The 25,833-nt window shown below is 39.4% G+C and overlaps 1 protein-coding gene across 1 annotated transcript in view; it reads left to right on the top strand.

Moving 5' to 3' along the window:
- Positions 1-25,833, top strand: part of exoc4 (exocyst complex component 4) — a 115,148-nt gene that overhangs the window by 17,353 nt on the left and 71,962 nt on the right. Inside the window, exons 9-11 of the mRNA XM_075471744.1 lie at positions 8,093-8,238; positions 8,676-8,764; positions 23,429-23,525. Coding sequence (XP_075327859.1) covers positions 8,093-8,238; positions 8,676-8,764; positions 23,429-23,525 — 332 coding nt within the window. The remainder of the gene's footprint in view (positions 1-8,092; positions 8,239-8,675; positions 8,765-23,428; positions 23,526-25,833) is intronic.

Genomic DNA, 25,833 nt, shown 5'->3' with positions numbered 1-25,833 from the left:
ATAGGGTGCACCCGGTTACAAGACCTTGGCAGAGGGGGGCCGTTCATCAGTGTGTGACTGAGGCCCGGTAGGCTTAGGATGGGTAGTGGGTAAACAAGCTTTTGAAAGTCAGGATTCATGTAATAGCTCCAATCCTTGTTCAGAAAAGCTCAAGATGCTCCTGCATGTTTTTCATTTCAGTGGAAAAGTATTGATTCAAAGCACAACAAACTGCTTGTTAATCAGTACTATTGATGGAAGAAGGAGTGTTTTAATGTAACTTGACAGTTTTTCAAGTGTCTCTCTGTGGAATGTGTGCAAGTATGTTTATTATTTTGACACCATCAATCCATTTACATATCTAAACCTATACCACTGCTTTTCCTTAGTGGTCTCTAATCATTCTTTACTGTATTTTTCCCTTTTCCATAAAAAAAAAAAAGAATTAAAAACATTCAGGTGGACAAAGCAGTCTGATTTTTCATACAAATCCCAGTGACTGAAATGTGCGTTTCCATGAATGTTTCCCTCACTTCTCTTTCGACTTCAAAATCACAATCTATTATCACTCAATAAAGACAGTCTCTCAGGTTAGTTATGCTAGAAGTCACTGTGCGTCATCAGATAATTGGACAACATGGTTCATGAAAGACCACTGTTCACAAACATCCACATGCACTTGTAATTAAGACCACCCGGTGGGAGTTTTACAGTTTGTATTTGGCTTAGGGTGTGTATTGCTACCTGTGTCCATCACCCTTTCAGCTTGTCTGCCATTTGGTTTGAGGCTTGAGAATTTAATTAGCTTGCCATTTGTGTGTTCTGCCAGTATTTGTGGCTATGTGACTGCTGAACGTGTACATTGTCTGCTCTGACTGCGTGACCAGAGTTCAAATCACACTTTTAATGAGCGTCTTCCTATTTGAAGGAAACTTTAAAACGGCATTCAGAAATATGTCTAGAAGATACTGATTATCCAGCTTCTGAAAGAAGGGATCCCCAGATCTTAGAAAACTGAAAATGGCTAAAAACATTTTCTATCAATTCTGCTGATGAGAATTCAAGAATCAACTCAAATCAAAGTCAAATCTTCATTTAAAAAAGGAAGAATAGATTCTGTGTTAAGTTAGGTTTATAAGTTTCTGGATACCTTGCAACACATTATCTGTAATTATTTCCTGCAGAATCTTCTACTTTTATCTGTCGGAGAAAACATTTCGGCTTTGGATGCCTTTTGATCAGCGAAGAGCCTTTGGCCCATTCTTACTCTGCTTCATAAATGAATCACTTTATTGATATAGATTAACCAAGAACAAAAGGACGGGCTATGTTTGTGTCAAAATATATATAAATATACAAGTGGCTTCAGTATTCTCTTGGCTCATCAGCAGATTGGAAATGGAGCAGACTGAAGTGTCAAAGAGAAGCCAGGAGACAATAAACCGCTTTTAATTAGAAATGAAGAACAGACATCGCTGCGCACTCCTTGCCCAGCGTTTTAATCAATGTGTCACATTTATTTTGCCCTGGAAAGCACTGTCATATTTACATTTTACTGGAGCACAAAGAACTCGACCGTGTCTGTGGTGTCGTAAGGTTGGTCTTTCTTAGCTCCACCCCTGCCTTCCATTTAATATATCAGTTACTGCAGACCAGATCAAATGCTGTTGTATATTGTTGTAATGATTATTGATAGAGATTGTGACTGTAGCAAAAGGTTTATAGTACCTAGTCATGTAGTTCAAACTTTATTGTTACTTTTGCTATTGTAAAAAAACTGTGAAACTGGGTTCGTCCAGAATTGGAAGTAATAATTTATAGATTTGTACAAAAATAATATTAAAGCATGCATCTGTTATCCCCCTCTGTTCTACCAGTTTTTTTATACATCAGAAAAGATGTTTGGGACACTCTAGCACAGAAGCTTTCAGTTAACAGACAGTCATATCTTCCTTCCCTCGGTCAACAGGATAGCCTTGAAAAGATTGACTGCATGCAGCCAGCTCCAGGTGGGAACCCCCGCTGTTAAGCAGGAGTTCAGCGCTGAGAGAGTGGTTGTGGCTGAAGCTCCGTCAGAACTCATGAAGGTTATTGAAGTTTCTGGAGCACAATCGATACAGGATGTATACAGAACCCTCTCTTTGACGGCCAAGGACACTTTGGGCTTTAAACTTCAAGCTCGCAGCAAGGGATATCAGTCAATATGTTTTGTGACAAGATGCTTGCCAAGGGATTTGGTGGGAAAACAGCCGATTTCAATAAAGCCTTGAGAGAGGAACAAAGCTGAGATTGTTCTTCCGGCTGCTTTTAAGATTACTTAATAAAAAGAGATGGATGGAAACAAGAAAGGGGAAATAAAGCAACATTTATGCATTTAATTTTAAACAATTGACTGCTGAGTTTACCCAGTGTCAAGTGCTCACCTGCAGCGCTTTGAGTGAAGCTCTCCGAATTGCACTGATTCTTCGGCTGTTTGGGCCCTAATGGACAGAGTGGAAGATGAGTACACACTTCCTCCAAACAAAAAGGGTGGCATAGGGACATTTAAGTGGGGAAGAGCTAGATGGCATGCTGCTAATGAATTACAAAGGCAGACTTCCATTAAGCTTTTCTTCTTTTTGATTTAACTCGGCACTCAACCCAGTGGACTGATTGCGGTTTGGGACGGGACCCAAGCCGTTGTGCAGAAAGAGTTTGGTTGAATTGTGGTGGAAATGATAGTTTTTGTCAGGGGATCCCTGTTGAGGGATGCGTTTTTATGTGTGGCCAATCATACAGACAAGCACACTCTTTTATACTCTTGCACTTTCTTGTGTAATGAGTTGTGAAGATTTTGCCCAGGTCCCACATAATTACATACCACCTCTTTTTCCATCAGATGTTCCTTTTCGCTTCATATTTTAGTGAATTCAGGCACTTTCTATCCGCCTCTGCTGTTCCTTAATAAACTCACTGTGACCTTTGATTTGATGTCACAGTGAAATTCCGCTGAACTAAATTATACATGTATAGAAACTTATCAACTAAACTTGAAACATTTCTTAGGTGTTGCTGTCATTTTCTTTCGGCCAATTTTCAACGTTGACAATTGAAACGAGTCAGGAATGTGAAACTAGAAAGACGTGAGTTGATTTATCTTGTTTCCAGCATCATGGCCATTCAAAGCGGGAGAAAGTGTTCTTATTATATTTGTGTCATGTCCATGAATTCCCATTTCTCGTTCCTCAATACCTGCGCTGCTTGCGTCAGACCTTTTCAGTGCTCCAGGGTTTTTATTAAATTAGAACAGGCAACCGTTTGGAATTGGGCTGTAGAGACGATTCCAAATTGATATTTTTTGACGACTGAATTTGTTTACTTGTAGATCTGTGAAGTGTTGTGATGTTCAGGGTGTAGTCACTGAGGCAGCTCTCTTTTTTGGCATTCAAAGTCATGCTGCTGATCGCTGGAAGCAGTCTGTGAAGGAGCCAAGCTTTCCATGCACGTGTATCTCTCTTGTACCTTTATATTGGTTCTAGTTTGTTCCTCGTTCATATTCTTAGTATTTTCCAGATCCCTACTTGTTGCTTCTTCCTTTTTTGTTCTCAATTTTTAGATAAAATTCATGTGACGGAAACAATATTTCCTTTTATTGGATTCCATTGAATGCAGGCCAGTACATTACATCAAGTTCCTATGACTTGCTAATTGAAATCTTCCTTTTCTTTGATTGGAAAACTTTAGCATCAATCAGAGGAAAAATTGTCATTTTTCACACTGGTCAAAACAGCCACTAACGTCTGCCTTTTGAGTGCAACGGGAACGTGTTTAATGGACATTCAGTCTTGCGTCAAATAACTCCAGCGGTTGTTGGTTTGTATCGGCTCTGGCTCGGTACGACACTGAAGGGAACGCAACAGCTGGGTGAACATTTTCATTGAGGAATTTTGTGATCATGACTACAAGAATGGGCACAGCTAATTTCTTTTCTTCAGGGCGGCACGCATTTAGCGGCCATAACATTTCACACGGAGGTTCTGAAACTGACGGCAACAACAAAAAGAGAAGAGATTGATAAAAGTGTTACCATCTGTAGGACAGCTGTGCTGGGTTGACACCTGTTGAAAATAATAAACTAGCCTATTTATCTCAGATAACAGTTATCAGAAACAGTGCAGATATAAGTTAATCATAAAACTGTGTATTTACAGGCTACACACAGTACGCTGTGCAGTTATAGGCTTTCCCCTCAGGAGTTTGGGACCAGTTGTTGTCATCGGAGCACTGAAGGGTGAGCACACGAATACTGGAAGTGGGAAAGTTTTTAATCGGATTGTTTTAGCAGGTGTGCCCATTTAAAAAGAACCAGAAACGCACTTAAACACGCTACTTTTGGTGTAAAAGCGGCATAGTTAAGAGTGTAAGCTTGTTTGTTGATGCAAGAGGAAAACCTCAGATCCAGTTTTTCCAAATGAGTGTCTTTAAACCACTTAGTACTGTGTGAGTGGGAGACTGGCTAAACAATATCACCATCTGTAAAGCTTTTAAGATGTCAACATTTGATGGATTAGTTGCAACGTTGGATAAATTCTGTAGACCTCTTCAAATAGGTGGAGACGTAGGTTCGCATAATTCCAAATTATGCAATAATGCTATTTTCATTCCACTCATTGCAAATAGGCCGTGTCTTGTTTTTTTTTTTTTTTTTTTTTTTTTTTTTAAGAACAAATACTGGACAGTTGTCGCTAGACATACGAGTCAATTTACTTACATCATATGCAGCTTTGTTATATGAAATTCCTTATTATTTTCTGAATAAGGAAGCTGACAGCCAGACGCTGAGAAATGCTGATTAATTGCAGAACATGTCGTAAATCTTCAAGATCGCATTTTTTTAAAGAAATATACCCATTCAATCCATATCATATCTCCATTTTTTTCAATTACTGCTAAATGACTAAACCTCTCTTTACAAATGAGGTCCTTTCTTTGAAATTGTCTTTTTTATTCTGTTGATAATTAGTTTGCACACTACACAACAAGAAATATTAAATCAGTATCATCCTGCTGGCTTTATGCATGAACAACAACAAATTTGCATTAGATTGGCTTTTCAGCAGACTAACTCTGTTAGGACCAGTGAAGCACTTTTTCCTGATGTCAGCTCCGTAACAGACATAGAAATAATTGGAAAATTTATGGTGATGTTAGCAAAAATGTTGGATTGATTTGCTGTGTAACGTGGCTTTGTGCTTATTGGAGGGGGATTAGTGAGACAGTTGGCTCAAAGTGGGTTCCCTTCTGGCAAAACAACTCGCACGTCCCCGCAGTCAAGGTGGGGAAACCAATTTTCTTTTTAAACTTCACTTGGAGGTGATAAATTCACAAATACCATTTAGCTATTTAACTTATCGCTGTTTAACTGTTGCTCGTCGTTTTCATCATTCTTCCTTTCCTCTTCCCTCTCTTTCTCATTAGCATTCTGTTCAGTTTTCAGTCTCCACTCATAATCCTTTGCTCTTTCCATTCTCCACAACTCTTCCTCTGTTATCTCTCCCTCCTTCATTTTCTCTTTTGGTGTTACTCTCGGCCTCCCATTCCTCTCTGACTCCATCGTTATGTCCTAACAGTCCAGTTAATTGCCTCCAAAGTTCACTCTGTCTCTGGGCTAATGCAATTTAAGAAGGGTCGGAGCCCCTTCATCAGCCCGGTGCTGGCATTTCATTAAGTCTGCTTGGGCGTTAGCTTGCAAGCAAGTGGGGGTTTCGCTCCATCAGCTCATGATTAGTAATTAATACACTGATAGGATTAGCTGCAGCATGAGGCTAGTGGCAAGTGGTCACTGTAGTGTTGCCATTTGGAGTGAGCTTCTGTGTTAGGGTGTCAAGTTCGGCCATTGATGAGCGAAGTGTATTAAAAACTAATTATGTGTTTAGTGGAAGATTGTGTTTTAGCATGAGTATTTACAAGAACATTAGTAACCGGGTGCGAAGACCTTGGATGCATTTAACTTTATACAAGATCTTTATTAAGTTTTTTTTTAGTATTTTTAAGCAAAAAACCACAATTTCTGGCTGAAAATTTATTGGGGAGGGGGGGGGTCTTGATATTTCATTTGAAGCCCTGAATTTCTCTGTACAAAGTATTTCACCCAATAAGCCTACATTTCCTTTATGTTTTCATTGATGTGCACAAAAAACGTGTGAATTTGGAACCGATATCAATGTTAGCACGTGAAGGCTTTCCCGTGCATGACAGGGGGTGCTCTCTGCAGTGTTAATTACATCATTATGGTTGGGATGGATCTCCATCTGCTCAGCCATTACTCCTGTCCCATTCTGGGCTGACCCACACTGCGCTTCAGAATTAGACACACAGAGGCTAAATGATCCTGCTAAATTATGAAGCCATTAGATATGGGAGGCTATTTTGGAACATATGTATGCACAGAGAAAAGAATGAAGGCAAAGATGAACTGGGGGTAGATGGAGCAAGAGAAAAAATAGAAATATGAGAAATGAGAGATGAAGCCTAAAGAGATTTTGAAAAATGAGTGCAAATGAACAACAGTGGGAATGTACAGATAGAATGATGGAGTAGAGGAAGTGAACTTTCTGTCTGGCCAGAGTTTCAGTGTGCTTGTTCCAGACTATTGTTGGAAGTTGATAAGATTTTTATGAAGCATGAGAAGACGTTGATGGATTTCACCATGGATCATGCAGACGTATCAGTGAACTAGAAGACGAGAAATTTTATGATGATCATCACAGTCACGCTGTCTTGTCAGTAGCTTCTTTATATATCAGAGATTTTATTTTAAGATATGAAATGTATGTTACAGATATGGGTGAGAGTTGTAAAGGCCATTTGGTAAATAAAAAATATTGTCAGTGGATTGTTTTATTTAACTTAGTTTTTTTTATGTGCATTGTTTTCTTTGATTTATGGCTTTGCAGCTGAATATGATGAATAAATCTATTATGACTGAAGAAAAAATTAGCTTGTCAGTGAAAGTCTTTTCAAAGGAATAAAAATGCATATTCAACCCCAATTCCAAAAAGGTTGTGAAGATGTGGAACGTGTAAATAAAAACAGAAAGCAATGACTCCCAAACCAGTTTTTAATAGAACATAAAAATTTTTATAAAATGTTGAAAGTGAGACATTTGACTTTTTAGCTTATCTTTAATTTGATGGCCGCCACACAAAAGGTTGTGACAGTGCCATGTTTACCACCGTGTAGCATCCCCATCTGGGAGCTGAGGAGACCTGTTGCTGGACATTTGGGAGGGGAATGTTGTCCCATTTCCATATTTTATATTTCACGATGCAACCAATATTTTCTTTAGGTGAAAGGTCTGGACTCTTCCACTATGAAGCCAAGCCGTAGTAACAGATGCAGTACGTTAGGGAAGCGTATTCGTGTGCTCCTTGTTTCTATTAAAGAGCTTTAACCTGGATTTGTGGATGGCACGGTGAACTGCGTTCACAGACAATGATTTCTGGAAGTGTCCCTGAGTCCATGGAGAGTTTCCCATGACAGAATCATTCCTTTTTTTAATAGGGTACCGAAGTAGGGCCCAAAGATCACAGGCATTGGATTCTTTTTTTGGCCTTGTCCCTCGCTCACAGAAGTGTCTCCAGATTCTCTCAGTAGTTTAATGATATGTACTGGCGATGATGGGAACATTATTCTGGCATTGGCCATTAACTGTGGACAGATATTTGCAAATTTATGAACCTCTGCCCGTCCTTTAGTCCAAGAAGAATTTTGATTGTACATATGCATGGATATATATGCTTTGGGGTTTTTCTCTTTCTATGGCTGATTTGATATGTTTTCATTGTTTACAGACATGTGACCAATCGCTTTCTTTTTAAATGTTCAGTAACTTCAGTGCTTAGACAGCAGTTAATATTAAAACCCAATTGTTTAAGCTCTGGATTAGTTTCCTTTTTCTGTCCATTAAACAACAGCCCTAAAAGTTTGGGCTACACTTAGCATTTGCTTGGAAAGACTTGTGTAACCTGGTTTAAAGATAATTCCCCCTCACTGTGAGAAGGGACAGCTTGTAATATTTTTGTCCATTTTCCTGCTTTGTGGCTCACGCCTGAGTGCTGTCTGTGCCGTTTAGGTTCTGCTTATGGAGTATCTGGATGTGAAGAACAGCCGCAGTGCCACAGAGCCGTCGGCTCAGCTCTCCTATGCCAGCACTGGCAGCGAGTTTGCTGCCTTTTTTGCAAAGAAAAAACCACAACGTGCCAAGCAGTCACTCTTCAAGTAAGAATTACACTTTTTGCTCTATGTCTGGTGCTAAATCTGCATTTTTGTCATTGTTATGGACAAAGTATTTATGTATTTATTTTTTTAAGTCAAGACTCTTTCATTTCAATTGAGTCTATAGGCTATGTGTTAAAATTAAATATAAAAGGTGTTGTATGTAACTATTTTTTTCTTGACTAAACGTAAATAAGGCAGTATAATAATAAAAACAACAAGCAAGTTTTGATATATTTGTAATTCTGCATAATTCTATTCTTCTCCGATTGTCCCGCTCTGTGCATTTGTATCATGGATATTTGTGTCGGACACAATCACAGACCACATCAAACAGATAATTACCTTCTCTGAAAGTCTGTTGAGATGCATGTAAGTGCATCTCAGAGGTGCACTGTTGTATTGTGTACCCAGCTATTGAACCTTCCTCTGTCCTGTAGGTTTGAATCATCTTCCCATGCCATCAGCATGAGTGCCTACCTGAGAGAGCAGAGGCGAGAACTCTACAGCAAGAGTGGAGAATTACAAGGTGAGGAGGGGGGTGAAGGGATGAACTGAGAAATGGAAAGTCTACAATAGACTACCTAATAGCAAGAGAAGGAAAATGTGGATAGGTAGCGAGATGAAGAGGGGGGGTAAAAGAGATGACGGAGTCAGAGGGAGCAAAAGGTATTGACGGTGAAAAGGCGGGGAGGTATGTCAAAGAAAAATAAACTGGACAATTGGATTTGCAGTGCGAATGACAATTCTGAAGAGAAAAGAGCAACATGAACATAGTGTGAAGGCTTAGGTCAAGTGAATGAATGGAAAAAAAGACGAGGATGGAGGTGGTGGGAACAAAATATAACCAGTACAGAAAAACATATCTGCAAGATTGTTGAAAGGACAAAAATGATAGATAGATAGTTACAAATAGTGTGCAGGGATTCTTTAGAGATGACAAAACTGCGTAAAAAGGAGTGAATATGAACAGAATAGGAGGAGGTGAAGGGTGGTTGATTCGGTCATCTTTGGTTAAGGTGGAGGGATTCTGTCAGACGCTGAGGGAGATGAAAAATTGGAGTGGAGAGTATTACAGAAAGGTGACTACAACGTAGCGGAGACAGAAAGGGCATGTCCCAGTTTGAGAAGTTGCACTTCGGAACAGAAAGGCAGACAACAGGAGTGTGGAGAGCCAAGTGGCAATAGAGAAAGAGATTGACGAGATTCAGAGAGCGGGGTGACTTTGCAGAATCCGCCTACAGGGAGAGGCCTTGAAAAGCTCTCACTCACACTTTCACACGCACAAACTAGCACAGTGACTGCGCTACACAGCGAGACCGTGGAGGGTCTAAACTGTTCTGCTGCCCCTACTTCCTCTGTTTTTCTCTCTCTGGCTCACTGTTCCTCTGCTTATGACCTTGAGATTTCAATCAGCAATATATGCCAGGCTGTTTGTAGCTATCTGCAGCTTTTTCACATCAAACTCCTTTTTCGACACTGTGTGGGGAAAAATAGAAAAAAATGGGATAAAATGGCCTAAAACAACACAAACGTATGTTTGATTTGTATTACTCCATCAAATTCAAAGCTAGATATTTGTTGATGGACATTATAAGTAGTTCTTTTCTTGACAAGAAATGCCACACACGGAAGCAGGTCTGTAAATATGGAATGAAAGAACAGCACTGATTAACTGCGGATAAAAGGAAAAACGTATTGCTCTTCATATAAAGGCTCCCGTCTTTCTTCTTCCATCTGTCGGCGCCTAAGAAAGAAGGTGAAGAAATATTTTTTTTGACTGACTGAATGCCTCGGAGCGTTTATAAGAAGATGAGATTTCTCTGGGCTTTCATTTCACCTGTCACAATGCGTCGCAGCGGCCACAAGCCCAGGCCAGGGCATGAATGGCTGAAAAGAGATTGAAGGAGTAAGAAATCATTTAGAAAGTGAAATAAGTCAACTGTGATGGAAGGAGGGGAAGAGGGATGGAGGGGGTGGTGGGAGTGAGAAGGAGGAAGGTTAAAAGTCATTGTTTTCATCAGGGTCCAGTGAAGAAGCCATTAAGAGATTTCTGAGGGGAAAAAAATTAGAAAAATATGTATCGAGACCGTGTGGGAAGGGACTTTTTCCTCCCTTTTTAAATTAAACTTACTGGGGAGAAAGGGTGAAGAAAGGCGTTCGAAATGAGATTGAGTTGATGAATACTTCTGGCTCTGGGATTACTCGACACTTAAAGATTAGTCATGTGTGTCTTTTGGGCTTCCAATTGGTGTTTCCTAAATTCCTTTTTTTTTTTTCTTCCCAAATAGTTTGCCGCAAGTCAAGCAGTTATTAACTCAGACATTTACCAACACTTCCTTGGAAATATGATTTGTGTTGCTCAGTTTACATCCTGCTATGCACCATTAACACATGCATAAAAATGGTAACGCTCATCATGAAAAACAACCCATTCTGATTTAATTTGGGCAGAAGTTGCTTCTATATTTGCTGAATTTTTCATTGCTGTGCTTTGCAACTATTCTCTCCTTTGGACATTTTTATACAGTTGGCAAAAGCATAACAACATTTTTTAAAAAACAATACAGAAATACAAATGGTGGAAGTTTTTGATAATAAGCTACATCAACTAGTTTATTTCCTTGTTCTTGTCCTCAAAGCCTCAGAGTCCATAATAGTTTACACAATAGATTCAGCTATCTCTGGAATTAGTCTTGCAGATGTTTGTGTGTTTGAGCAAGTACACCCTCTAAAAAAAGAGGGACATTTTGAGGGTTGTTAATTGATAATGAGGTCCAGAAGGTAGTCCTGAGAAACGAGTCCTGAATGGATATTAGACAAAAGGTTTTCTAAAATGGTAGCTCCAGAGACTGCCTTACAAAGGGAACCTCTGGTTGCTTGGCTGAATATAGCAGAGGCAAAAAGAAAAACAGAAAAAATGGCCTTTTTTCCAAAGACCCCTCCAGGCTGTACTCCCAGCTGCAAAGGAACAACATTACAAGGACAGACCCATCAAGAGCTGAGACTGATCAATACTGGAAGGACATATGAGGCAAAGAGACATCACACAACACCAGTGGTGCTGGACCCAAGATCACAGCAACCTCCCAAAATAAAAGAAAACATCCAACAGTAAGTCTCAGCCGTGACGAGCTTGATAGCATAGCATTGGGAGCTGATATGATCCACTTCCACTAGCTGGAGAAGCTGAAAGCACTCCTTGATAACCAGGCAGGTTACAACAAGCTTTCACCAGACTAGTTAACAGAGGGCAGGACAATCCTGGTAATAAGAACAATCCTCATGAAGATACAACTCTTTTTGAATTTCTCTCTGTTAAACATGTCTTTTTATAAATGGAAGCTCATTTCAGGCATTATAGCAGCCACTCATAATGAGCAAATTTCAGTTGGGAATCGGAAACAACATCGATGGGTCAAAGAACCAGACAAAGTGAAGTTGACAGTGGCTAAATAATTAGGCAGACCAGACACAACCTGGACTGACTATAACAATGCCTTTGATCCAGTGCCCCATGCACAGATGAGACCTTTTGGAAAAATACCTTTGTTTGGAAACCGTGTCTATTAAACTAAAGTCCCAGCTGCTCATCATCAAAGTACTGAACCATTTCAACCTCACCATTAAAAATGAGGATATGGCTACATGCTGCATTCAGTAACCGAGTGACCATAACCCACACATTGAAGAATTGAAGACTGAATGGGACTTTGACACACTAGCTGATTTACCACACAATTGTCAAGCAATTTTCATAAAAACTTGATAATATGCTGAATAGAAAATGCACATAAGGCATATTTGTTTGGAGCAAATACATTTTACACATTGCTGCATTAAACAGAGTCGTGGTTGCAAACTGGAAAGAAAGTTTTGAGGTTTCTATTTCTTTGGCCATATATAAAGTAACAATGGGGCAAGTCTCCAGAAATGGATACACTTGATCTTTCTTGTGATCAGTCAAGTTAGTAAAATGTTTGCTGCGTCAGAACTTCTTTACAAAAGTGTTTTTGTCTCACCTTCATTTGCACATTCATTATGTTGTTAAAAACACCTCATGCAAGTGTTAAAATCTTAAAAAAAACAACAACTTTCCATCAACCTTTTAAAACGTGAAGCTTCTAATGGCACATAAACAGAATTGTAAATGGAAACATTTCAGCTAAAGCACCTTATTAGAATCAGCAGGCGGGATTTCAGGATGTGATTGGGATCGGTGCGGCCACTTGGGAGCAACAAGCTTGAAGATTATGGCGAATGAAGGAGTGTGTCTATTAGATGGCAGAATAGCCAGCATACAGAAAAACTACAAGAGCCAAGGTGGCCAGTGGGAGCGAAGAGGTCAGTCATTTTCAAATTCCTCTGGAGAGTTAAAAAGGTACTTAAAAGTTCCGGGCACAGCCTAGATGTGCCTACTATCAGTCTTTAGATATCCAGATTTCATACTAAGTTGGCCAGAGGAGGATCTCCCAGTCCATGGATACTTTTTATATACTATTTATCCAGGAAACATTGTATGTGATCTTATGAGTAAAAGACATTGTTTTCTCTGAGAGGCTACAGTAATTCATCAGTCTTCACACAAGTTCCCAGACCTGTTGTAAATATGGATGAAGGCATCTGTATTAATGCAAAATGTGTAATGTTTTCGTAAACTATCTACTCTCTCAGGGCCCTAATGGCTTTGAAATTAATCTGTAATATCTGTAATTCATTTCTCCTGAGTGTTGTATGGACCTCCCATATATCATTGTTACACACATGCACACAGCTACACAGCTACACAGGGCATATTAACATGCCCCACATACACACAAAAACACACAGAGGGACTTAATTGCTTTCCTTCTCATTGTTCATGCTTCAATTAGTCTAGTGCTTCATCTAAAGACTTCATTACAGCTCCATATGTGGTCACATCTGGAGTATGGGATCTGAACGTATGTATTGAGATGACAAGTTTGTGTGTGCTTATGGTGTTTTTACTCACACGAGATCCTCAGCTGTCTGTTTAAACGTATGTGTATATACTGTGTTGGGGTGCTTTCAGATCCTTTCGCAGAGCTCTACTTCAGAATCAAAGAACCTAATCCAGATTCAATAACATTTCCCATGAATAAATGATGAAAATAACAATTTTCCATCTCTAGACGTGTTTCCATTCCCCCACATTCTTCTATACGTCTCCCTACCACAAGACTTTTACATCCTCGACCTGTGCTTTTTTTTTATTGCCTTTCTGTTGTGTGAAGGCATCAGAGTACCCCAGTGGTCATCTGGGAGGTGAAGTGTGAATAGATCTTAATAACTACTGCAGTCTCGCAATGCTTCATCATGCATTTACATTTACTTTGTTTTGTACAATATTGCCTTGCCCCAGGGCACGTTTGAAGTGTCAACCCCTCCACATTTGATAGTCGTACACACAGCTTGTCTGTTACCCCATGCCTACCCTGGACAAGCACATATACAACACACACTCTTTAAACCTATTATTTTCCATGCAGGCACGTGCACACACTCCCACTTCTGACCTCCCGTCTCTATTAAGATGTATTCATGATCAACTTGGTTACAAATCTATTTTACACATTCCCTGTTTTCCCTTTTGATATTCAAATTGAGTCATTCATTGTGTCTAGCAAAGAAAACAGTCTGGCAGAGTCTCCCTACGCAATCAGGCTAGTTACAAACAGCTCTCCTTCTATCCATCCCTTAATACCCAAGGCTAAGTCTTTGGTAGAGGAAAAAAAGCCTACGCTGTATTACGGGCTTCTCATTTATGTATAATAGCATCATATTCTCCCGCGACAGAGAAAAAACACGGAAAGGGGGAGGAGGAGAAGAGTTGGCTGACAAGAAGCGATGTTACTTGTCAAGCAGATTTGTACACCTCAATCGAGAGGAGAGGGAAAAGAGGTGCAAATGGAAAAATGTCTAGTGGGAGACGTGGGGGTGGAGGTGATGGCGGTTTGGATGTTAGGGGTGTGGCTGGCAGATGTTTAAAGCCACGTGCGCACATAAGTGTGTATCTGTCCATTTCTAAGTTGTAATAATAAACAACATGTTCCTGCCAAGTGATGTGTGATGTTACACTCTTTGGCATTGTGATTGCTGGGTGTGTAAAGTAATTTATCAAGACCAAGGTGAGTTTTCAGGGAGGTTTGTAGGGTTGATGGGGTCATTCGAGGACGCGCTGAAGAAACACATCACGCTCATTGTCTGCCACAGCAGTCTCTGGTATTACACCTTTTTCATTTACATATCCTCTCAGAAAAACAGTTTTTAAGGTGTAATTTAATCCTGAGGCAGAAAAACACGACGCTTCAGTCGGCCACATAGTTCCTCAACAGTTACACCTCAAGATGACCTTAACTTATATTTTATTGTTGAATCACTAGCTTACTTTTTCAAATGATTCTTTTTCTCTTAAAGTAAATTTTTCCCCTTTGTTAGCAGATTGAAGGATATTGGTTGTTCCTTCATCTTGTAGAATGATCAATACTTGAATTCCACTGAGCTTGCAATTATAATTTGTCATATTCATAAACAGAACATTTATTTAGAATTGAAATTTGATGGCAAAAAGTCAATGATCATTACAGGATTATGTCGCTGAAATGTCAAAGACATCTGCTTAGCTTGTATTGATGCACCCAACTCTCATTTTTAATCTTTCCTGTGCTTCTTGCTTTAATATACCACATTGACTATCTGTCATTGATTGGTGCCTCGTGCTCATCTTTCTTTTTTTGGTGTTTAATTGTTGTACCTTTTTTCTGCTTTAGACGTAGAGTCTAATAGATAAAGAGTGAAAAAGTGTAAGCAAACGAACTTCTGGTCAAGCATGTGCGGTAAATATGGACCCACTGTAAAAATCATATCAATAATGGAATGTTTTTTAGCTAAAATGAAAGAAAATCTGAAGTGATGCCAGTGTTTTTCTGCTTAATTTTAGAGCAAAAAACACTTAAAATTGGACGTGGAGTTATGTTTTTTTTTAATTTTTTTCTTTTAAAGCTTATTTATAATTCAGCTGTCAGTCCTCAGGCCACTTTGAATTCTAAATTAGATACTGAGTGCTGTACAATTAAAACCATTATCCACCTTCAGTAAACCTAATTGCTCATTTCTAAACCGTGTGTACATTTTTCATCCTCATTGTGCTGCAATTATATTGATAGGCATGAATTGTAAAAAAGAAAATGAAAAATGGGTAAGACTGTTTTCACAGCTTAAGTAAGAAGGAGGTTTACTTAAGGAAATTTAGGGGTAGAGGCTCACTGAGCCTCACATTGCACCAGGGTAAAGTCTAAAAAATGATAAGCACAGATTTGTATGAGTATAGTCTTCTTTCTTTACAAAATATGCTGAAGTCTGTGCATATGTTTTTCCCCATTTTGTTTTTTGAGAATGCTCTTTAAATGGCCATCATTCCGTCGTAAGACCGTGCTGACTGAACTGTGGCATGAATGACAAATGAGGGCTATCATACTTAACGGATGTAGGTGTGAGCACATATTTAGGGTGCATATCAAGCTATAGCGTGTTCAACATGCCGCACTTGGATTTCATGTTAGAAAAAAACACCACGGGTATCTCTGGAAAACAACGTGTCCCTTCTTATTCCAGTGAATAAATCGCTGTGCTCCAGCAGCGACACATCTAGGTTTGTAAATAAAGTACAAGGCACCTTCTTGCCTTACAGACCATTCGTCTGAATTATAAATTTGGTGCAGATCTGTATATTACAGAAAGCACGTATATGTATACATTGCTACACATCTTATCCTGGTGTAAATGATTTTGTATGTCTTCAGGCTCCGGCTCTATTTGGCTCTCCATAGATGCCACATGATAATATTTTAAATGATGTTAGACACGTAATTCCCCCAAACCTTCTTTTCCAAGACGCGGATACCTACCAACATAATTGCAGTGTTGGATTCTCATCTGTGTCGGAGCCAGTTATTGAATCACAGTAGATCTGTCGTTGAAATTTGAGCATGGAAACGCTGTGGAAAATATTCTGTGGCTTGTAATTGTAATATTGTGTTTTGGCTGTTGCATATCTCATAAATCCTCTGCTTGTGACACTGATGGGCTGAATCAAGATGATAGAAAACATTGCGGGAAGTTATTTAACCATCCCACGAAGATTGACAGATCTTGAATTTGATTTGTGTGTTAGTTTATTTATATCTGGCTTTTATTTCTTATGATTATCCAAACACTTGCCAGCAACACCTACTCAGATACGTCCCTGTAGGTACTAAGATGGAAAATCTGAATGTCAACCAAAATAAACTATAAATAGAAGTTCCCCATGAAATTAAAATTGTCTTCAGATATCCCACTGAGAAGATGACAGACAAAAAACTAAAATCGTTAATCACTCCCTGTGCGGTGAATTGCTGTAATTGGATGCAGCTCACAGTCGCACATTGGAAATGAATGGTATGTTTATCATTTTCTATGAAGATTAGCTTTTTGTCATCAAGTGTCTTCAAGTGTGAACCCTTTAAGGAGGAAACCGTCTTTCTCGTAGGTTGCACAAGGGAACATTTTGAGTGCATTACACCCTGATCACTAGGATAGACTTCAAAAGAAGCTAAGCTGTGTCACACTTATTTCTGGGGAGGTATAACATGAACACGGGCTAAATTAGAGATATATATATATACATCGTAAGAAAAATAAATCTGTGTCAAAATGTAAGCTTGAGATCCAGGAATTATTAGAGGACAACAGAGGGAGAGTAGAAGGTTGGAGTAGTTGACACAGTGCAGACATTTAATCAGAAAGAGAGAACTTGGTTTTCCTCCTCTGTGGCTAATTTTAATCGGCTTTGGACCTATTATTATTGGCAACTTTGACTGTCACGTCTGTGTTTACTTTTAATTTCACACTTGCTGATTGAAGAAGAAGAAGTGAAAAATAAATGGAGAGAGTGAGGAAAGGACGAGTAAGAGTAGGACACATGGGACTGGAGGATGTAGAGAGTTTGACTTCTACACAGTCACTGTAGTAGAAAACACACATTTCTGGCTTTCTAAGTGTGCAACAAGCTCTTCTGAGAAAGGCAAAGGTGTGCAATGTGCTTCTTAATTCCCTGCTGGGTCCAATCAAAGATGTGATGACGCTTGGTTTTCTGGTCGCTTGGTTCTCCCACATCTTTAAACACACCTGGGTATACTCACATACATCTTGCCTTTCTGCTTGCTCGTGTCTTTTGCATGTGGAGATCTCATCTCTTTTTCTTACTTATTTTCTTGTTCAAGTGTTTTCTAGCATATTTTTATTCTATCCAGGTTTGGGGTCTAGGGACAGGCAGTGTTGTATTATGGCAAATTGTAAAGCTCCTTGAGGCACATTTATCGTATTGGGTTATATAAAAAGGATGATATTTGCTTGAATAAAGCACTTTGGATAAAAGCTCCATATAAATATAGTCCATTTACTGCCCTCATATAGTTTTGATGATGTTGTGACTTCTTCTAACATGGCTAATATGATGGCTTCCTTCACTCTGAGCTTGAAATCAGGCTTTCTTTCCTCTAGTAGTGTTGGTTTGCAGTTGGTCAGTTTTACAAAGTCATTCTCCACAAAAATCTCTCTGCAGCGATACAGGTTGCAATATATTTTTATGGTACAATATCTATTTGATAGTAAATATGTCACTGTGAGCATTTTACATATATGTGCATTCAGTCGTTTATTGTTCTTAGAGAAAAAGAAAATTACTATCGGCAGGTCCGACTTTGAAAAAGTAATTGGAATCGGTCAAGTAAATTGCAATTGGCCCATCATTTATGCTTTGCACATGTTGTGATCACAGTTCAGCACAACACAGTTGAACCAGGTCAACTCGAGGGGATCAAAGACACCTGTGATCCCTCTGCCTAGATTCTGATAAGGACTGGCAGAAGGCCGACTGGGCACCATAACTGACTCTCAACCCTCATGAATACAAAGTAGGCTACTAACGTTCACACTTCGACATATTTTTTCAAGTACACAAATAACTATCCAAGTTGAAAGTCGACAAGTGGGATTCTGCAATATCTGTACTTTTTAAAAAAAAATTTTTATTGTATGTACAGCAAACTACTGGCTCATCTAGAAGCGGAAGGAGGCAGTTATCTTCCATTGATTGAGGCCCCTAATCTGCTGTTAGCAAGCACTGCACATTTCAAACTAAATAGTAGGGAACATATAGCATAATCCAATTTTCACCCTCAATGGTCTCATTTGTCTGTAGCTGTTAGGCTATGAAAATTAGTTTGGGAGTGATCAATTCAGGTCATATTCTCCATGTACAAATCAGGTGCTTTTAAATGTGTGTGCATGCTCACAGAGAAATCCGACTGTCAGTCGGCTGCACATTCACAGAGCTGAAAACCTGCTGATCTAATAAGATCGGTTCCCGTGTCAATAATTCATGAATCTCTGGTCAATTCCGGGCATCCTATTCCACTCAGACCTTCTTCGTGTCTGATTGGGTCTTAATGAGAGCTTTCTATTATTAAAATTAATTTGATAGGATGGTATCTGCTGCTCCACCAACCATGAGACCAAATCCACCCCACAGCTGAGAATAAATTGCATAAATAAATTATGTTATAGATAAATTCAGGTGCAAATTGAGTTGCATTAATTATTTAAAGTGTCACTGTGGCACATAATGTGTCTCAGTGGTCTTGATTTTAATTAATTCACTTCTGTCAGAGCTGGTATGACAACAGTTCTCTGCAGTGAAAGGGATGAATATTAATCATTGGCTATGTATGTTGTTTGTCTTTGGTACTTGAGCAATGTTTATAAAGTTAGATTATGTTGACTGGAGGTAGGAGCATTGTAAAAGTAGAAGACAATATAAAGATTACTTCAGAAATTTGTGAGATGTTTCATTTTTTCCAGACTGGCGCGCTTCAGTCAGGCCCAAGGTTAGTTCCCAGTTAGGACCTGCGTGGTAAATTAGCACAAGATACGCTGAGCATGTGGCTAATTAACATATCATTACATATTGTAACAGAACCTGCTTTTCTGTCTATATTTACATACATGTTTAATTCTTCTTTAGTTCTTCTTGTCGTAAACAATTGCCAAGTAAAACTGTGTTTTCTGTACTGTACTTTAAGCTATGAAGATGTCATATAAGGTTGGTTTTATTATAGTTGTAAGGTGATCTTTTATTGATATATTTGAATAATCTTCAATGCAAAGATGAAACAGAAAGATCCTCTATCCAACAATGTTCAACTTTCAGAAGTGTGTCTACAAACACCTGCATACTTCCCCAAACAGAGAATTACGAGTATTGCGATGAATTGTATTTGTGTATGTCCTTTTTTCGTCCAAATTCACATCTGTGGACACAAAACAGATTGAAGCCACATGTAAATTAAGGATTAGGATCATTCATGCCCCGGTCTGTGTGGCCTCCCTCATCTCGTCCGCTCTCAGACTTGCAAGTGCACACAGATACACACTGGTCTCAGGAGGCAGAGACGTGTGTCAAAGAAGGCATCACAAGTTCATTATTTTTCCCGTCTAAATCTGGGCATGGCTGGAATTCATCACAGGATCAGACCGTTTCTCATCAAAACCAGGAAAGTGTGGCTAATGCAATTTCACTAAGTCACTGCCTGACTTGATTAGATGTGGGCTGGAGAGTGCATGGTTAGTCACCACAGGGGTCTTGATGGGTGTCACTGTGTGTGGGAGTGTACTTGAGCATCTGGTGTCTGTGTAGTTTAGCTTGAGAGGCTTTTTTTTTTACTCTCTGTGCCACCACACCCCTCACACTCTGAGTGTGTGTGTTTAAAGTAAATCATTTGTATGTATGAAAGAATCTCTTCCCGTCTGTTTATGCCCCTGTAATTCATAGATATTTTAATGGGTTACTGTCTGTTATGTCTGCTTAGGTGTGGGACTGTGTGTGTGTGTGTGTGTGTGTGTGTGTGTGTGTGCGATGAAGGCAGAGCAGTGGGCCTCTTGGGGGATTTAAGGCAGATTTGGCCACATTAGAATGTGTCACTTCCTCTTGCCCAGATTTCAGCTGCCATCCCACTGAGCACTGTGCCTCCTCTACACACTCCTCTTACTAATCTTGGATCAAACCACAGCCCAAGAGACACAAGTGCACATAAACACTCATCCAAACAACATTAACAAACTCGAGCACACAAAATCCATCACACAAGGTTTCCCAAACAACAGCGAACTTTAACACACCATGTCAGGACCGAGCTGGCAGCAGTTCGGTGGCACCCTGATCTGAAACCGGAGCTACCCTGTCACGTTGAGAAAACTCTGAAAAATGCCGTGCATATTAATATGCTTGTGATTAATATTCATCAGTGCTATGCCCTGTTGGCAGCTGGTCCCAGATCCATTGGATCAATGAGGTCTCTGCTTCGCTCCTTTGTCTGACACGGATGCAGATGTTTAGAGCTTGAAATTAAATTGGTCACCGTCATTTGGAATACATACATGGAGGTCTGTTTGGTGTGTGTAGTTTCCAGTTAGAAGTGGCTCCTGAAGCATGCAAGTTCCGCTCACTTCCTCAGACTGCGTGGCATGCTGATGTCATTCATGGAGACTGTAGTATTTACAAGTTGGATGATGAACAAAACAAAAGTTCAGCCTGTTCGTTCCACATCGATGAACTGTGAGTTAGAGGAAAGTAGACGAGTGCGTTGGCGGCAGCTTTGTTTAGCAGCCTGTAATTGAATCTAAATTGAATTTGCACCAAAAGAAGGATGAATGGATCGTGAAATGGAAATGGACAAAGTTTGAGTGACTTTGACATCATCTTTGTCTTCTTTTAGCAGCATGAAAGTGTGTTTGTCATGCAGAGAAAATCCATGGCAACAGATCAGAATCAGAAATCCTTGATTCAAAAGTATGGGATGGAGTGAAAGGTTCTCTTGTCATTTTAATGAAAATATGGAAAGTGTTGTGTCCCACACTTTTCACATAAAACTAGTTCCATTAGAAATGTATTAAGGAGCTTGACACAGGGAACAATGAGCTGATATGCATTTGAATGCAAAGCTAGGATGGCTGCACAGGAAATGCTGTACAGGATTTTTACAGAGGTGTCTTTGTATTGAAGCACATGAGCTTTACAAGGCTGCATTGAACATGAAAATGAAGCAGAGGGAAACAGCTGAGAGAAGTTTGGGCCACACTGAAAACCATTTCAGGGTACACACATGCGCACAAAACTTTATCCATTTCCAAATCACTGGATTACCCTCTTGTTTGATCTCTGTCCTGTTTATTCACTTTATTTTTTTCATCCGGCTCCACATATAGATTTATTTCAACCACTGAAGTGGAAGGAAAGTGCTGTCAGTGTGTTGTGGGTATTATTCAAAATCCAAAGAAAAGATTATCCCATACACATTGAACTGTTAATGTGTCATATTTTTCCTTGTTTTGAATTCTAGAAAATCTAGAAAGTTATTGTATTCATGAATTTAGAGTTTTTCACCACCTCTGTCGTGGATTTAGTGTTCGAATGTTGTAAGTGCCAAAAAACAAACAAACAACAAAACCAGTGCCTCAACAGCATAAAAACAAGCTTGCAGCTCCCTTGTGGCTCTTATTCTCATGTTCTGAGACCCCAACCTATTCCAGCTCACAATCACCCTATATGGACCCTATATGTAAACATGTGTGCCTGCATTCATGCGTAATATTCTTTCAAATCATTTGTTCATGACTACATACACACAAACAGTCCTTTTGCTTCGCAGTGTGCCATACTGACAACAAGTGGCAATTTCTTCTCCATCAATTCTATTGATTACTTCAGGATGAGTGAAGGTAATGAGCTTCAGTGTCCTTTCGCTCCCCTGTGATCTCACCTTTTCCCCTCTCTGCAGCAGCCTCACCCACCTCCAGGAAGTTACATGGCAATGATTTTCTGATTAACCCTGTTAGCTGTGGGGTTCACCCACGCAATGACGCAGAGGCTTGAGGGGGAGTGGGCATGTGGGATTCATTTGTATTTATGATGGAGAGCAATGTTGATTGAAGGAGGTGTCTTTTATGGCTTGTGGTGTGTCCATGTAATGCTCATGTAATATCAGATTAATTAGAAATATCGATTGTCACTGGTCTGAGACACACCCAAGAGCCAGTCAAGATCTATACATGACAATAGCTGCACTAAGAGTAAAGGACTATTCTCTGCATAATTATTTGTCTAAAGGGTGCTTTGTAGTGCTTGGAAGTTGATAAATGGTGAAGACAAATGTATACAGAAATTAATTTACTTGAAACCTGCATCTACTGTATCAAATAACAAAACCGGTCGCATTATACTGTTAAATTTTCCTTTTTTATATGGAAAATGATCCAGATCTGGACCAAAATGTAGCTGCATCTTTTTGGTAATACCCAACCATTACCAAAAAAGGTAATTTCACATTCCAAGGTTGCTTAAATTCACATGGATGGTCTTAAAAATGATACAGCTGCCTGTGTGTGGACAAACACATGTGGAACAGTGATCATTTACCAGAAGTTGGAAAAGGATGCACAACTTCTCTTTAAGTAGAAATACATATACCTTTGTGAAACAAACTTTTAGAAATACAGGTACTGTTCGGGCTTACTTACTCAGGTAAGTTGAATTGGTAAAAGCGATAAAGTACAGGTTCTTAAATGTTCTTTGAATTATCAAAGTAAAAGTAACCATTTGAAGCAAATTTCCACCAGCTCTGTGACTGCAGAGCTAACTGAACCACGCAATATAACCTGATCCGAGGAGCATTGAAACCATATACTGAGCTTCATCAGCATTTAGAACACAGTGGCGAAGAATCAATCTCACTGTGGGCAACTTCAAAAAGTTCACTTAAATGAGGCTGTGGGTCAGGAATGACCTGCTGCTCCAAATCTGCTCTGTTTGTCGCGTTGTTTGGTTCACTTCATCTTTCTGATTGGTTATTGGCTTTTCTTGTCACGGGCAAAAAGTTGAGTCTCCCTCTTGTCTCTTTTTTTAGTCACTTTACGTTGTGTTCAGGTATGCAAAGGGGGTTATCAAACAAGGCGGAGCTTTCAGAAAACATATTCAAAGTGCGCTTTGAGTGTTAATAGGTTAAACGCCCACAACAGCATCAATGTTTCTTAATGTCTGTTTTGAGATCTTTAAGTGATGTCTCTTGTGTTTTAGGTGGTGCTGATGACAACCTGATTGAAGGAGGAGAAATGAAGTTCGTATGTAAGCCTGGAGCGAGGAACATCACCGTTATCTTCCAGCCTCTTCTCAGGTACAGCGATGAGTAAAACACTGACTATCTAATGACAATTGATTTTAAAGTGGTTCCAAGATGTGTTTTTAGCTCACTGGGATTGTTCAGAATCAGAACCACAAACAGGAGAAAGTACATAGTGTCTCATCTGCATGTTCCTAGTTACTGGTATTAGACTCGTTATTGTATGAAGGACTGTTCATGTACTGAAGCAAATCACAGGAGAAAACTAGTTTATTAGTCATGGCATACAAGTTACAGGATCTAGAGTAATTCTAAAGTACTGAGCTTGTATGGGCAAAAGAGTAACTTTTGCTTTATATAGCAGGCATAACATCAGGACACTTGATCTCCATCATTAAGGGTACTTAAATGGGTCAGATTTATCATGAAGTTGTTAAATGGCGAAACTTTCTATTTTTACTTGAGAATTTTGAACGCAGTTCCATTAACTTTGCAACATTTATGTGTTTAAGGCAACTCTTGCATCATGTGGTCTGTCAGAGAGCGAAAGAAGGGCCACTTAAGACATATGAAGCCTGGGACATGACTCAATACCAGTAAAATGTAAAACTAATTATATTACACAGCCTTTTAGTGACTTTCTATTGATTTTAGCTTTTTTTTTAATGTTAAGTGTGATATCGTAAATCAAACATGATCTAATATAATGTATCTTAAGTTCAAAATGTTTGTTGATACCTTCCAGGAATTGAAATCGACTGCCACTCTCACTTTTATTTCCTTTTAGATTTGACTACTCTGAAGGCCTGTCTTTGTGGTCACGTTCTTTATGCCTCGCAGTTTTCTATACAGTGCTGTAGTCCCAGTAGAGTAGAGTTAATCTAATAGTGTAACATTATAATTGAATTGGCGTTCGGGCCACTGATACATTACCTTTTAGGATCCATTAAATGGGGATATTTCTTTCCTTTGCTCTGAATGGCATACATCTCTAGAATTCTATGTCATGGTGGATATTTTTATTGTATAAGAAGGCAGGAAAATGTGCATTTTTGGCACTTCATCACTTAAATTTGCTCCAAGCTGGCAGGGTAACAGTTGCTTTGGCTGTAAGAGTGTCCTAAATAGACAGCCAGTCAAGAGCTATCGGCCTTATGCGTTTTACTGTCGCAGTCGCTGCATTAAAAATGTAGGTGTTTGTTCAAATATACTGGAAGCTATATTATGTCTATATGTTCACCACCAAAGTATTGTTCGTCTGACTACTCCACAAATCAAATCACATCGTCCTAAGAAGCCAGTTAAAATGGATTACACTTCAGCTACAGCAACCATTTCGTATTCCCTTTACCCTGAATTGTATTGTCAGTTGTCATGTCGCTTTTCGTCTAATTGATTAATAATCCTTGAAGGCAAAGCCGGGCAGACTGTGTTTGTATATGTGGAGTCGTGCTGCACTAGATATAGTTGCAGCACTGCTATAGCAATTTGCAGATAGTTAAAGAGAATCGTTTCCGATCCAATATGAGACTAATTTACTCAGTGTTATCACGCTACAACTGTTCTGCTGTGTAATACAGGAGGACAACTGAAATGGCTCTTAATTTAATATCTAATCTACAAGGAAGAGTCTTTCTGATATGAATAATTTACTCTGAATTAAGGGCTCTTGGATACACTGAGGTGTTTATTTATTTTTTGTTCTTTTAATTTACAACCCGTATAAGTTTGTTACTCAGCTTATGTGCTCTTTTATAGCTCTCTTTTGCCTTTGGTAGACAGGACACTGAGCAGTCTGAGAATGTGTTAACGTTTGCATGAATGTTTTTATCTCTTACCTTGCAGGTGGTGTGGGTTTCTATTATGTTACTGATGCTTTGGCCTTTAATCCTCAGTGTCTCTGCCCTCTGCTTTACACTTTTCTTTTTCTCTGACACACACACTGACATTCAGTACCTATCCACCACTGGCTGGCCAAGCTTTTGTCTGAACAAATGACCAAAAATAAAACGGTGACCTGCTCTCTGCCTACTTCTCTCATGTTGTCTGTAATGGTTCATATCAATCAAAGCAAACTGCCTTGAACACAAGGCTCTATGCTTTCGTCCTCCCTCCTTTCCACCTGGTCTCACTAGACTTCGAGTGCCATTGGAGCGCTGTTGCTTGCAGATGGTTTTCTAATGGCAATGCTCTGGCATTCTGCTGATGGATCACTACACCTCCTGCAGCCAGCCATGCAACTTGCGGCAGTGTTAATGACCAAAACTGTTGGGGTTTGCAGCACAGGAAATCAGTGTCAGTGCGTGGGAGATAAGACAACAGGGTCTTAATGTTTGATTGCAAATGGCTTCGGTTTGTTGTG

Source organism: Odontesthes bonariensis, chromosome 8, assembly GCF_027942865.1.
Source record: "Odontesthes bonariensis isolate fOdoBon6 chromosome 8, fOdoBon6.hap1, whole genome shotgun sequence".
Lineage (NCBI taxonomy): Eukaryota > Metazoa > Chordata > Actinopteri > Atheriniformes > Atherinopsidae > Odontesthes > Odontesthes bonariensis.
The sequence above is the reverse complement of the archived record's forward strand: the minus strand, read 5'-3'. Positions and strand labels throughout refer to the sequence as shown.